Consider the following 14778-nt stretch of genomic DNA (forward strand, 5'->3'; position numbering starts at 1 on the left):
GTAATTGCATTTTTCTCATTTGGTCCTGCCCTTTCTGCCAGTTCTGTCTTGGATTCTGTAAATACTCAATTCCACACTCCCACTGGGTGCCCCAATTGTGCCATTCCCCCTGTTAGAAATGAACACACACACACATAGAGAGACTGAGCACAACAAATTATATGCTGTTTCAAGATTTTGGTAAAAACACATTTCTTTATTCTGCTGCAGTACAATGAAATAAGATTCATAAAAGAGGATCACCTCAGAGTGCTTCTTCAAAGTGGCCTTTAAAAGTTTGTAAGCTTAGCCACGCTGTATGAATGTTGTACTGCATGTGTGTTTGACTGGTGTAATGGTTTTGTGGCGTTGTTTGTTCAAGGAGCACCATGGAAATAATCCTTTTTTGTGTTTTTGTTACTATCCCTGATGATTGTAGCTACTCATGGGCAGAATACTAGCAATTGTTATCCTCAAATACATTAAAATGATCAGTCAACACTACTTGCTCACTTACCATTCCTGTTCAGGTACAGCAGTAACAGCATCCACTGTAGGCAACTGTAATTAGATTATAATAATCATTACAATCACTCATTCTTCCAGGTAGGCTCTGGATTTGACTGTAATCTGGGATTTGGTGGCTCAGTGCTGAGTGGTGCGGAAACCCAGAAACTAGCCTGCAGTTACTTTATATGCAATACAATACCAGCTAGTGGGTCAGACTGCTAACAGCTGAGAGTTTAGAAGTGTGAAAAAATAGAGATTATGTGGGTAGTTATGTAATCTTAGTCCAATGCTTGAACGTAACAGTCTGGTAATTATAAAGTGTGCTTGGAGGATTACTGTCTGCAGACCATTTCCAGATGAACATTTCGTTACTTTCAAGGGATATGCTGGGTGTCATGGCTGGTTAAAAATTTTGTGACTACTGCTAACATCTCTGTTAGACACTATGCAAGTGGTTTAAAACACTTTTGATCAAGGTGTTCAGCCTTCTTGTGTGTATGAGCTGAAACCTTCTTTACAGTTTTAACAGCTGCACAAAAAGGAAGGAAAAGTGTGAAACACATTCAAAAGAAAAGATGAAGTGAAATGAAATGTACAAAAGACCTTAACTAGCCATCAATCCCATGCTGTTATGTCAACACCCCTGCTGAATTCTGTCAGTCACACCCACAAACACACACTCCTCACTCAGGTGCACACTCATGCGGGGTAAGCTCGTTCTCGTCACTCTTTATTAATACAGGATTACATTTATTCTCAATCCCAAACTCACACCACGCTCCACGGGCTCCTCACAAAAGTACACGCGCTGTCTGCTGAGGACCGTCAAAGGTAGCAAGGCAGCCAGGTAACCGTGTGCCACCAGCTGGTGTCAGAGGACTCATCCTTTTTGAATGTCCATGGAGGCCTGCGCTTCATCTGGCTGCTAACAGGGGCTTTACCAGACAACGGGTGGATTTCTGTCAGAAAAGAAGACACTACAGCTTTGTAGATCCAGTTTCATGAAGGTAAGACAATAATTAAACTTACATGATAGTGTATAGAGTAAGAGAATAACAAGTGATAACAGTCTTCTTAAGAACACATGGTTTGTATTCATCAGCCATATGAGTTGTTTTCCTTTCACATGCACACTATTATACCTCTTATGAGTCATGTTTTACTTGAACAGACTTCATACTGATGAGATTTTTCTCGCATTATATTGTATTTCAGAGGTTTCTGTCTGAGTACGGAAATTTAAATTCTCTAAACATTTACATTAGCTATAAATAAGTCCCTGCATCTGGTATGATTTGCATTCAAAAGACCAACTGCCGAGGTTTCTGTGACATTTTGCTTTGTCTTTATACTCCCATGTGATTCGAAAATTCTACACCCCCAAATATGAACCTTCTGAAAGTTAGGTGCGGTGAATGTCACATGCAGCTATACAGAAAATTGTTTCTCCTCCACCAATTCTACCCTTCCTTCCCAGATGTTCCCTTGGTCCGCTGTTTTCTCCCTTGAGCCCAAAGTGCCCGGCCAACGCAGCACTGAGGAACTGGTCACCAATACTCTGATGCTGGAGTTGGGGGCCATGGTGAAGCGCACTGAACGCATTCGTTTGGAGCGGGCAACTGAGGGTCGGCGCCGCCGTCGCAGCTCCTCCTCCACGGCTGATTACAGCTGGCTGGCCAACACCCCGACCCCACAGCCCTACGAGCTGACGCCCAACGACCTGCTGGAACTGCAGGACCTCTGTGGCAAGATCCCTCCTGCACAGTGTGGCCCCTTGATCGTCAGGTGAGAGAGGCAGCAAGAAAGACAGGGAGACACAGAGAGACATACGCATATTGAAGATATAAGAGATAACTGTAGCTGAAATTGGAACTGAGAAAGTATGAACCAGACTGAAACAGAGAACGGGATGTAGAGCCAGATACAAGCAGAAAGATGCAGAGAAATAAGGGCTGGGGAGCCACAAAGGCAGAGGCAACATTAGAGACTAAAAGAGAGAGACAGGCAAGTTGAAACAGACAAAGACACATAGAATATAAAGAAGAGGCAGAAGAACAGATAGCTGCAGGGTGTCGATTTAATCCCTTTAACACCCTTAACTATAACCTAGAGAGTAAGCTGACACTTTCAGATCCCCATTCTTCTCTAGGCGACTACACTGCCCATGATAACCCAACCAGAGATCGTAACCGGTGCTTAAACACCTATTCAACTTTTGCATAATTACTGGGTATACTTTCTGGGTGTGTGCGTGTATAGATATATATGCATAATGACCTTGTCTGTGTTTTGTTTTGACTGTTAAGTGCTCTGTAACTGTGTGTGTTGTTGGAGATCAAGACGTTCCTAATAGTCACAGTCCCTCCTGCCACTACAGGTTCAGGAGGTTGGTGTCACAGATGGAGCCTGAGGTTCACGAGGTTCCCCGGCTGTTTCGCACTGTGCTACGCGACTTCGTGGATGAGATGAACGGAAACGAAGACGTGCAGGACACCGTTTTTGAGAAGCAGCAGCGCAGCAAGAGCCTCTCTTTCGATACTTTCCGCACCAAGTTCCGCACGGGTCAGTTCTTCAAGGGCAGCAGCATGAGAGGCTCCAGGGGGAATCTGCAGCAGGAGTTGGATTGGTCTGACGAGGAGGATGGAGAAGGGGAGGAGGAGGCCATCAAGGCCAGGGCGAGGAAGGGAAGGAGCAGGAGCATGCCAGAGATCAGCCCAATGGAGCAGAGTGCCCATGGGTGAGACGAGGGAGAGAGACAATGCAGAGAGGATGGTGGGAGGGAGAAGATGAACACCCATAGAGGACTTCTGGTAGGGGGGGAGAAAATGAGGACTGAGGGAAAGCGAGCACAAAATAGAGATGGGTCAGCATACTGTAAATATGGGGAAGAGGGGAAAAGAGGGGATGTGAGGAAGGAAGGTAGCATTCAGTGAAAAAGGGAAAAGGAATAGATTTGAAAAATGGAGGAGAAAAGTCTAGAGGGTGGGCTTAGAACTAATTCTTGACTTTACAGAAACTCGTCTAATCGCAAATGAACTTGAAGTCTTTAGTCCTTCTAAGAAACATTATTAGTTGTTTGGATTCTGACACATGTGGTTTGCATTTTGTTGCGCTGATGGGTACAAACCTGTTCAAACAATACAGAGTCTACAGCCATGTTAGGAGATCTGTGAGGCCGTGCTTATACACTGTGGTGCTTTGAGCTAATGCTAATTTGCTAACATGCTGATTTTTAGCAGGCATGTTGTTTCCCATGTTCACCATCTTAGTTTAGTGTGTTTGTGTGCTAACATTTGCTAATTAGCACTAAACACAAAGTGCAGCTGAGGCTGATGGGACAGTCATTAGCTTTGCTGGTGCTAGTCATAAAACAAAGTATTGGACACAGTAAAATGTCTACCTAATGATGGTGCTGGAAGAAAGGTCAGGGGATCACCAAAGTGATTACAGTATATCCTGAGGGGAACATGAATGTGTGTACCAAACTCCATGGAAATCCATCACATATTTATTGAGACATCTCACTCAGAATCACAAATGTCAACCTGCTGGTGGCGCTACAGGAGATGTCCGATGATACCCAAAGTCTATATAAACGTGCATAGCAATCCATCCAATAGTTGCTGAGATGTTTCAGTTTGGATAAAGTGCTGGACCAACCAACCAGCATCCATGGAGCCACAGCATTAGCATGTCTAGAAGATCAAATCTGCAACATGGGACTTTGTTGAGTAAAATCTTAAAAAAAACCCTTGCTAACCTTCACATGCTTCAGGTATCCTCAAAAACAACTTCATGCAAGGACTCTGTGAACAACAGCTCTTGATGAATCATACATGTGTCATGAACTGTCTCTTTAAAAACATGTTATGCAACAGACAGGACAGCTGTCTTCTGCTGCATCTGTATATTCAGCAGTCACAAGTTGGCTTCAGATCGCCTGCTCAGTTAGTGGGTGCCCTCATAGTGTGTTTAGGAAAATATGTACATGACGTTCTTATAACTTCTGTGTGGTTAAAACAGTTGTTTTCACAAAGTTTTTTTTTGTTGTTTAAATGTAGGTACAGTTGTGCAACATTTGAGACTACATGTGACTCCTGGATTTTGGCCCGTTGATACCTGTTAAGAGTACATTTTTTAAGTCTTGTAGCATTGAAGCCTTTCTATAAAAGGAATGAAAGACACGTGGACCTTTATCACTTCATTGAGGTTAAGGCAAAATATTTGTTTGTAAATCAGTCTGGGGCCTGTTCTGTGATAAATAAATACTGTACTCATACAGTACCAGTACATCTTTATGGTGTATATGTGTCCAACATATCACACTAAACTGCACCTGCTTAGCACTCCTCTGTTGACTCGTATTAGCCTCCTAGCCCGGCATGGCTAATTATATCACTGCTGCCTAATCCTCTTATCCCAAGAAAATCTCAGCCATGAATGCCAGCACCCCATTATTATTTTATTAATATGCACTTTCTTATCAATACATCATTACCACTATTTGCACTTTATACATTTAAGTCAAGGCATTTGGCTAAAAAAAAACAGACGGGGAAAAATAGGATGAATGTTTTCTCTCTTGTTAAAAAGCTGCGGTCACTTAAATAACATCTGGTACATTAGAGAAATAAAGAGGAAAAGCAACTACAACAGTGACATCCAACCAGACACTTCAGGGAATCTGGCTGATTGAGCCACTTCATTAATGGGCCTTCACAACCAGCCAAACCCCTTCATAAGCACTGATGTCAAACCTGGATCCTGTTCAGATACTTCACTCGTATGCTAAACCCTCTCTGCAGCACAGAATGTGCCGGATTTATGCTTTTTAAACCATTCAACCTGCCTAAAGGCTGGCAACCCAACAGTTTCATTTAAAACGCGTGCCTTCAGGACACAAATAGCTGAGTGTCTTTGTATTGTGTCACAGTTCTATAAGAGTACCCATTTGGCAAAAAAAACTTTGAAAGAGAAACAGAATATAACTGAATAAAAAAATAATTCACAAAATTACTGAATGGTGGTAGGTGGAGAATGGTTGATAAACAAGTGACACAGTCATGCTCTTCAATAAAAGTAAACTACGAAGCAAAAATATTCGATGATAAACTCCAGTTCTGTTTGGCTTTGAAATAATAATAATAAAATAATGATGACATGTGGTAAAGGGGGTAACCAAGAAAAAAAAACAAATCAAAATTAAAAGACAGTTTGCAGAATCAAACCATTAAATTATAGCCATTTTGATTAAATGTTTATGAATAATTGGTCAAAGTACAATGCAGAGCAGTTTTGTGCTCTCTCTATACAAAGTGGGGATTTTAGATAATATATTCTTTCATTTGGACAGAGTTCGACATCTTCATTCTTCACTGAATTGTCGAATTAAGATCAAGAGTCTGTGGCTTGGGAATTAACCGAAAAGTCTGTGTTAATCAAAAAGTCTCCCAAGTCTTCATCAAATTGTCACTCCCATAGAGAAGTCCGTCCTTCAAATATGTTGTCTGGACACGTCGTCTCAGTCCAGCTTTTAGTTTTACTTCCCCTCAGTCGATGTGCTTTTCCCCTCCCGTCAGCCGCTCCTCTTTTCTTTAAGCGAAGAAGACGACAAAGATGATGAAGAAGACGACGAGGACGAGAAATATCTTGATCATCAGCCAGCGGTTGGAGGAGACTGACTGAAAGTATTTGAGGATCTCTGTGTGGGCGGCCTCCACATTCAGCTGGGTGTCCTCCACGTTAGCATCGATCCTGTGAGAGGAACACAACAAGCAGTTCAGTGAGATAGGACTTTAAAACAGATGTAAATTGGGCTACCTATAATAATTTTCTTTCAAATCAGTCAGTTCAGGAGATAACTGGCAAGTTGCACATTCAGTCTATAAAATGAAAGACCTCAATCTGAACTGCATGCAGTTAAGAGTAAGTCACCACTCAAATTCTGGCAGCACGAACATGCTAGTTTGCTTGCTTGCTGAGAGTCAGACTAGACAACCGATGCCACTCTAATCTTGTACGGTTGATGTGAATCTCAAGCCAGCAGCCACTTATCTTATCTAAGCATAAAGCCTGGAAACGGATACCACCTGTAAAGCTCACTAACTAACACATTATATGTATATATAGTTGTTTAATCTGTAAAAAAACCGGAAGTGTAAAAACAACAAGTTGTAGTTTTTTTAGCTGTACGTGTCTCTCTCTTTCCTCAACTCTCCCTCCATTTCAAGCTCCATTTTACCTCTGGATGGTCTCCTCTTGCTCCTTGACCATGTGTGCCAGCTGCTGGAATATAGAGCCCAGTTCCACGATGGTGCTCTCAATATTCTGCATGGTGTCTGCTCGACTCTGGATGTATGAGTCCTGTTATGGCACAGCCAGCAAGATTTCAAAAAGGGCCACATTAGAGCACGTAAATGCAGTTTACCCATTTGGTCACATATTCACCAAATACCCCAGTCCAATATTTCTACACAGTTTACAGTGGATACATTTCTTGCTTGTAGTAGCAAAGACGCAACACTTCAAAATCAGCTGACTTCAAAAATAAACAATAACTGACTTTCTTTTCCCAGTTTGTGCACTGGCAAATTAAATGCACACACTCCTCTCCACCTGTCTGACTTTGACAAACATACACCAACAGTCTACCTGCTCATCAATAAGCTGGAGCTGCAGGGGATTGCTCTGAGAGTCCATATCGATGGCTACATCCCCCAGACTCCTGGACTCATCCTGCATCAGGACCGAGCTCTCTGAAGGGACACAACAAGCAAAACATGCACACATGTTCAACAGGCCCAGACAGAAATCCTCAATGGTAGAGGGGGGAAAAGCAGAAAGAACAGCGGGCACATACAGTAGCGAGTTATACCCGCTGGGAGAGTCAAACGTTCCAGGGAAATACCTTTTAAATTTGAGGTTGTATTGCCCTGGTAGTCATAGCGCGGCTCGCGAGCTGCATGCGGCTCCTGGGCCCCTTTTTTGCGGCTCCCTAAAATATTTTTTAATTTTTGCATTATAGATGACCAAATACAGTAATAATCATATTCACAAGGATTTTGAGCAGTTCCCTATTATAACAGCTGTTTGAAAAGTACACTGCCAGTCTAAATGTTTCTGTACATCTATGGCATTTCTGACTACATTTCAACAAATTTGCTAATTGTAAATAAGCTAAAATTAGGAAATACATCTAGCAGGTATATCAGACCTTTAAAAACAAAATAACCTGTAATGTCTAATGTTTAATTATTGTAATAAAACATAATAAGCTTGTCTTTTCTTTGTCATGAGGAGACATTTAACATTTAACACTTTGATCATTATTGTGTAATTAACAGACAGTACTCTATGTTGTCTGCTACAGAGGCCTAATTACAAGTATAATAATTAAACTCATTGTCAACTGAATATAAGTTATTTCCAATAAAACGGAATATTACCAACATTTTTGGTTTACTTACCAATTCTTAACCTATATTTGACTGCACAATTAGTGGGCACAATATTTGAGATTTAAAAAAAAAGGCTGAAATATAGACTGTTCATAAACATTTTACTGGCAGTGTAAATGTCTGCACAGGAAGCAATTGAGCTCCCTGTGCTAATTAAAGGGTCTCTGGTACGTAGCGTGTTTAGCATAACGTCGACCTATTTGTTTAGCAAAGTGGTAAAATGAGCAGGAGCCAGACATGTCGAATGTTGCCTCAAAGCCAAAACAAAGAAATAATAAAGGTGTGTTCACTCTATTACACTTTTTAAAACTGCCAGCACAAGCTTCATGTTGGATGAACAGATGGGGAGCAGGCAATGGTTCAGACAACCACCAATTTCTAAAGTGGGGATGACTAGGATATAATTTGTGAGGATTGAGTCTGTACTGCAGAATGAGCTCAAAATTTTATGACAGTGATTTATGGTTACTTTTTACCGTTGTCTGGGCTACTGGGGATTATTTTTAGGTTGTGATTTTTAAGTCATGCAAGTGTTAGAGAAACTTCAAACTGAGTGAAGCTTTAAGGCAACACAAAATATGGCCGATGAAAAAATAAATCTCTCTCTTGCTCTCTCTCTCTCTCTCACACACACATATATATATATATATATATACATAAAGTGAACACACCCTTATGAAGCTACAACAGCATGCTGTGTTTACCTTTTCGTGCCATTACTTTAATGCGAGACCCTTGTAAAAATCATAGCGGGTACAAGGCTGAAGCTAAGATGTGGATAGACTTACTGAAGTTGTTGGCCAATAGAGGAGAAGAAGAGACAGGAGGCTGGGAGAACTGCTCTCTCCTGCTGCGCTGCTGCTTCAGGTTCTGTAGGAAAAGGGACAAATGATGGAGGAGGTAAACATGACTGAGGAGAAACCTGTGCAACATTTCAAATCTTTCATTTTTAGTATTTTCTGCCTTTCAATGATAAAGTACATCAAACATTTCTCACCTCTGTTCTGACCTCTAGGACTGATTTGAAGTCATTGGAAATTGAAGCCAGTTTTGACTGTGGATAACAAAAAATAAAGCAGAAAAGTTCAACAGAGTACAGTTTAATTCGTCTGAGCAAGATTTCTACAAACATTATCCAAAGGTATTTTATATGGATGCAAAACTACTTTGATGAAAAAAAAAAAAGATTTGTCATTTTAAAATTACATGCTAACCTTGTTTCTTCTACAGTAATTTCAAAATTCCCTAAATCCCCCAAATTGGCAACAGAAGCAACGTTTAGCAGGATTTAAAAAATCAGGATTCCATGCATTTGCACTCAATTCACATCTACATTATAGAATAAGGTAGATCTTGATAGATAGACAGACAGACAGACAGACAGACAGATAGACAGATAGACAGATAGATAGATAGATAGATAGATTAATCTCCAAAGAGAGCTCATACCTGTAATGACACCACTATAGTGTTAGAGTGGGTTTGGATATGTCGGCCACCCGGAGCTCCACGGGACCTCACCAAGTCCTGCAGCTGTGCTATCTGTTTGTTAAGACTGTTGATGTCCTAAAACCATAAACACAGAAGAGGTAGATCTTACTAAATATTTAAAGGGTTATAGAGAGCTGCTCTGTTCATAAATAAAATACAGAATGTTTGCAAAAACACATTTCATGGGATGTTAACAATTCAGCTCACTTGTTTAATGATGTACGTTAGCTCCTCGATCTCCACTGCCTTGTCATCAAATAGAGATTTTCTTTTTGCCACTAAAACATCAAAACGACAGCATTTACAATCAGCACTAAGATGTTTTGCATGTTTTAAATGGTGCTCAAATATCATTAAAAGGAACACTTACAAATAGTGAGCTTTTCCAGTTTGGCAAATGTATTGCTCAAGTCTTTTCCAATTCTCCTGCAAGGAAACAAAACACACAAAAATGTACCTTTCTTTGTAATGCACAAACTGTACTGAAGAGTACTCACAGTCACACAGTCTTTGTGCTGTGCAATGCAAATTATGTCCCAAACCAATTCTTCCACTAAAAACTCATATCAATCTCCTCATTTAACTTATGGAAAGACAATAAACATGATTTCTATTCAATATGCTTTACAAGTGCAATAAAGATAAGGACAAGGAGGATAATTATGTGTGAATACAAATAATGCAACACACAAAATTGACATAAGAACAAGTAGAGTCAGCAAAGATTTATGAACTGTGAAAACACTTAAGACAACACACCATGAGGAACTTACTTGGCCATAACTGTGAAGTCACTGCGCTGCCTGAGGGCGCTGAGAGCTGGTTTACTGGGCTGCACTCCATTCTGCAATGGGAGGTCAAAAGTGGAGAGTATGAGATGGAGATATTAATTTAAAATAATCAGCTGAGGGATAAATCTGACAATATGACAGAACAGAGCACCTCAAAATTTATTTAGGACAAATCAATTGGTCAAGTAACAGGGAAGTCACGCCTTCTAGTTTTGTTGACCTACTAAACATCATATAGTTATTAAGTATCACTGATTAAAAATTCCAAACACTTGCAGGTCAAATGCTTTCTTATTGTTTTCTTATCAGTTTAAAATCAATACCAGTGCATTTGGGCCATTGGCCAAACTAAGTAAACATTTTATGCTGTCACTATGAGCACTGATTGGACTCCACTTGATACGAGAGGGGACATTTTACAGCTGAAAAATAAACAATGGTCTCTGGTAGACAAACAACATAACTGAGACAGTGTTAAATGTATAGATTTATACTACAATATTAGCCATCATGTACACTGACATCTCTGTGATAACTAATATCAGCCAATACAGCAGCATAGCTGACAGACTGCCATTTACCATTATTTTTAATACTGAAATCACATTTTGTGCCATTTGGGGATTTACAGTAAAACAGCTGCCTCAAAATATTGGAAGAAAGATAATAAGAATACCAATTTGTAGGTACTTTGATTTTGTGATGGTTTTGGTCAAATTAACTTTACAAATCTATTGCAACCTTCTGTGGAACTAAAAGTGGATGTAGACATAGGAGTAAACAAGGAACCAAAACCAAAAGTAAAACACGTCATTGTAACTCTACATGCTATAAATTTGGGGCAAATGCCTAACTTCCCATAATGTGATCCCGTTATTATTGTGCGGTGATGTCAGGTGTGTGCTGTACCAACATACCGGTCTGCCCTGGAGAGATTTGCAGGCTGACTGGAACTCGAGGGTCCGGTCACGGCACGTCATCCTGCCGCCGGTTAAGGGTCACCAGGCCGCTCTAGACCACAAGTGGGACTGTCGGTTCCTAACCCTCTACTCTGTGTAGTGCAGAAATACGAAGACCTCCCGATGTGTGTGCAAAGTCACATCCAAGGTGGGGTATCCTTCATGGGCACATAGAAACACATGTCTTCAGGGACAGAAAGAAGACGTGTCATCGCTTTTAAACTCTCAGGCTGCTACTTAAAATGGAACTGATAAAACATGATCAAGTAGGTTGGGAGGAAAAAGCCAGCTGGTATCGTTAGCTAACGGCATAGTTCGCTGACACCAACAAGGAGGCTCCGACTACACCATAACAACCAGGCAACATACAACAAATAGCTGCCACATCTCGCAAGTAAAATCACAAGTGAGCTAAATATACTTATCATTAGGTAAGAATTATTATCTTAAGTCTGGACCAGCTCTGTGTGTACAGGCCGCCCATCACGACACACAGCTGATCACGGCCCAACCGGCTAACCACAGGCTATCGTTAGCTAAAGAAAGCTAACCGGTCTTTCAACACGGTTTCTCCTACTTTACCTTGGTACAATTCGACCTAAACTAACGGTGTGTGGTTCAGCCGTATTTAAAAGACAAAAATCGATAGGTTCCAACTTACTTGAGTAAATATTACATCATATTTGGAGAGTCCTCGATCTTTCTGGTAAAAACTACTCAACCCAGGAGTTAAAGTTCCGATCCGGGTCATTTCCGGCATTGACGTCACTGCCACGTCTACTTTACCGTGGCGGAAAATCCCCGCCGCTACAAGACGTCACCACCAGGGGTCGCCATATCTCCTGTTTATAGTTTAGTTTCGCCCTCTATTGAGAGAGGCCATAGAAATGATTTTGTTTAGTTTATTACACATTTTGAAAAGTGATGTCAGTAAATCACAGACAGCTACAAAGTGTAAACAAAGTTATTTGCAGCAGTTCTGGTGACTATGTAACACCTTATTACCAGAAAAGAAATAAAATAAATAATACAAAAAATATAAATATCAAAAATACATCAACCCAAGATACATCAACCCAAGTCAAACAACAAAAAACTTATTCTACACTTCCAAGATACCCAAAATCCACAGCCTTTTTGATGCAGCCTTGCAACTACCACAAACCCAAGTTCTCATGCTGGTACTGCTGCACACTGTCATTTTGCACAAATGCACTACTGCGCTCACATTTAACTGCCAGATGTTAATCTTGTATAGCTTAGTTCTGTATTATTCTGTACTATTTTTTCTTATATTGTTAGTTTGTATTTTGTATTGTATTTTTGCCTCCTTACTTGAAAGTTGTTCATCTCTCTCTCTATCTATCTATCTATCTATCTATCTATCTATCTATCTATCTATCTATCTATCTATCTATCTATCTATTCTTATATTGTTAGTTTGTATTTTGTATTGTATTTTTGCCTCCTTACTTGAAAGTTGTTCATCTCTCTATCTATCTATCTATCTATCTATCTATCTCTCTATCTAGACCAAGGCAAGCACAAGACAGCAATACTTGAGGTACATTCTACAGTTTCTTTCCTCATCTTCAGATCTAATCTCTATGTCTCCAGAGTTAAATGGTAGAATGTCTTTCACAGGGTATAGAATAAGGACCAACTTTATTTGCCATGCATGTTTAAGCCTACACATGCATGTTTGACTCAAGTTTTCAGGAGTTTTCAATATACTTAAACACATATTCTAAATAGCAACATATGACGATTTGCCACTGATATAGGCACCACACAAAAAATGGCCACATCACTATTGCTGTAGTCTCATTTGGATTTTTAAAAAATTAAGCAATACACATACTTTTTATAGGCCTATTGTGAAATGATTGGCTATATGAATGTTATGTATTGGAATATGAACCCTGCTAAATGATATTGTTAAGATAAAAATGAGTCACTTCAGATTGATGCTTGCTACAAGTAAAATGTTATGTGTCATCAGTGAAGGTGGGCCAACGTAGGAGAAATGAACCTGGAAGTTTGAAGGAGGAGGAATCAGCAGACAGAGAACGTGATTGGCTGCTGCCTCAGGTGAGTCGACCTGCAGGTATGGTATGGACAGAGATAACATCGAGCAGGCTTTCTGATCTCCTCTCACTCCTACTGGTACCCGCATCCTCTTCCTGACAGGACTGAGCATGCCCAGACCACAACTATGCCCTCGTCTACGTACCTGCTGGACCCCTAACCACAAAAAAACCCAGCCTTCCACCCTCCCCCTATGCCCTATACCACCCCTCACCCCTCATCTACCTTATCTATGTTCTCCTTCACCTTTTGTACCTCTCTATAATCCACCAAACTTATCTCTTCCTCTGAAACGCTCCACTTTATGCTTTTCCGCGTTATTTCATGCTTTAATCTGCTTTGCTGAACAAAATTGCCCACAGAACAGAAGAGAATAGTTTCTCCTTCAAAATCTCCTTTTCCATTTTGATTTTATCTCTTTTCTTCTATGAATTACCTTCAATTGTTAAATTACATCTCATGTTATCAAACATATTCTTGTATTGTTGTATATTTTAGCCTGGCTCCATGGTAATGTCAGTTGGTTGGTTGGTCCACTCCTTTGGTACAGATTAAATATGTCAAAAATTATTGGATGGATTGCATGGATTAAAATTTGGACCGACATTTGTGGCGCACAGAGGATAAATCCTAGTGATACTGGTGATCTCCTGACATTCAATGTTGCGCCACCATCAGGACATTTGTAGTTTTGAGTGAATTAGTACAGCGTCACATAGCAACTTCACGTAGCACATCTGCCGGCTCTTGGTAGTGATCAGCTTCAAATCATGTAGTTACTGCATGTTAGTATTTTTACACTCTGAATCATTGGTTCTACGTTTATATTGTAAACATAATATTGGAACGAGCTTTGACAGAGCTGGACTTAATGGTCATGCCATGGCAACAAAACATTTGAATCTGGATAAACGTCCTCACTAAGCCATGTTCACACTAAATTCTCAGTCCTCTGACTTTGCAGATACTGTTTCCCATGAAGTAACAAGAACAGTAAATCTTTTATCAAGGTTGATGTCCTTCGGTGGAGAGAGACAGACGAGACCTGTGGATCCACGTTTCTGTTGGAGATAACTCGGTTTGTTTGTTCTGTAAAATAAAAAAAAGTTCTTTGTATTCACACCAGACGTTCAAAAACACTCACTTTCCTGTCAGTTTAACAGAAACCAGCAAACACACACATGACTCTTCTTTACACTGCACATATTGGACTCAATCTCTCTCTTTCTCTCTCAGTCTTTTATCTCTGTCTCTCTCACTAACACACACACACACACACACACACACACACACACACACACACACACACACACACACACACACACACACACATGCACACAGGAGTGCTGATACCATCTAACAAAACACACTTACAGGCCAGATAGCGTCCAGTACCTGCTTCAACACAGCTGCTGCTACAAAAGCAGGGAGGAAACCATGGCTGGAGTTATTAGACAAACACGACTCTGAACACAGAGAAAGCAAGGTGGAAAAATACAGGAA

General features: G+C 40.4%; 2 protein-coding genes across 4 annotated transcripts; one reads left to right on the top strand and one right to left on the bottom strand.

Annotated features, from left to right (window-relative positions):
* Window positions 1-1287: 1287 nt before the first annotated feature.
* zgc:162144 (RD3 domain-containing protein) lies at window positions 1288-5135 on the top strand. The gene is made up of 3 exons (XM_041944467.1): window positions 1288-1496; window positions 1967-2274; window positions 2867-5135. The coding sequence occupies exons 1-3, from the start codon at window positions 1491-1493 to the stop codon at window positions 3228-3230; spliced, it is 678 nt and encodes a 225-aa protein (XP_041800401.1). The 5' UTR covers window positions 1288-1490; the 3' UTR covers window positions 3231-5135.
* On the bottom strand, window positions 4938-11940 carry stx5a (syntaxin 5A). 3 transcript variants are annotated; one of them, XM_041944464.1, is made up of 12 exons: window positions 11849-11940; window positions 11146-11345; window positions 10211-10281; window positions 9808-9863; window positions 9645-9715; window positions 9396-9512; window positions 8944-9000; window positions 8735-8816; window positions 7397-7483; window positions 7141-7244; window positions 6731-6852; window positions 4938-6243 (listed from the first exon to the last, which is right to left on the bottom strand). In XM_041944464.1, the coding sequence occupies exons 2-12, from the start codon at window positions 11206-11208 to the stop codon at window positions 6084-6086; spliced, it is 990 nt and encodes a 329-aa protein (XP_041800398.1). In that variant the 5' UTR covers window positions 11209-11345; window positions 11849-11940; the 3' UTR covers window positions 4938-6083. The 3 variants fall into 3 exon arrangements, with proteins under 3 accessions (XP_041800398.1, XP_041800399.1, XP_041800400.1); XM_041944465.1 differs by having other exon boundaries at window positions 11146-11371; window positions 11849-11939; XM_041944466.1 differs by lacking the exon at window positions 7397-7483.
* Between the last annotated feature and the right edge of the window lie 2838 nt (window positions 11941-14778).

This window comes from Chelmon rostratus, chromosome 9 (genome assembly GCF_017976325.1).
Source record: "Chelmon rostratus isolate fCheRos1 chromosome 9, fCheRos1.pri, whole genome shotgun sequence".
Taxonomy (NCBI): domain Eukaryota; kingdom Metazoa; phylum Chordata; class Actinopteri; order Chaetodontiformes; family Chaetodontidae; genus Chelmon; species Chelmon rostratus.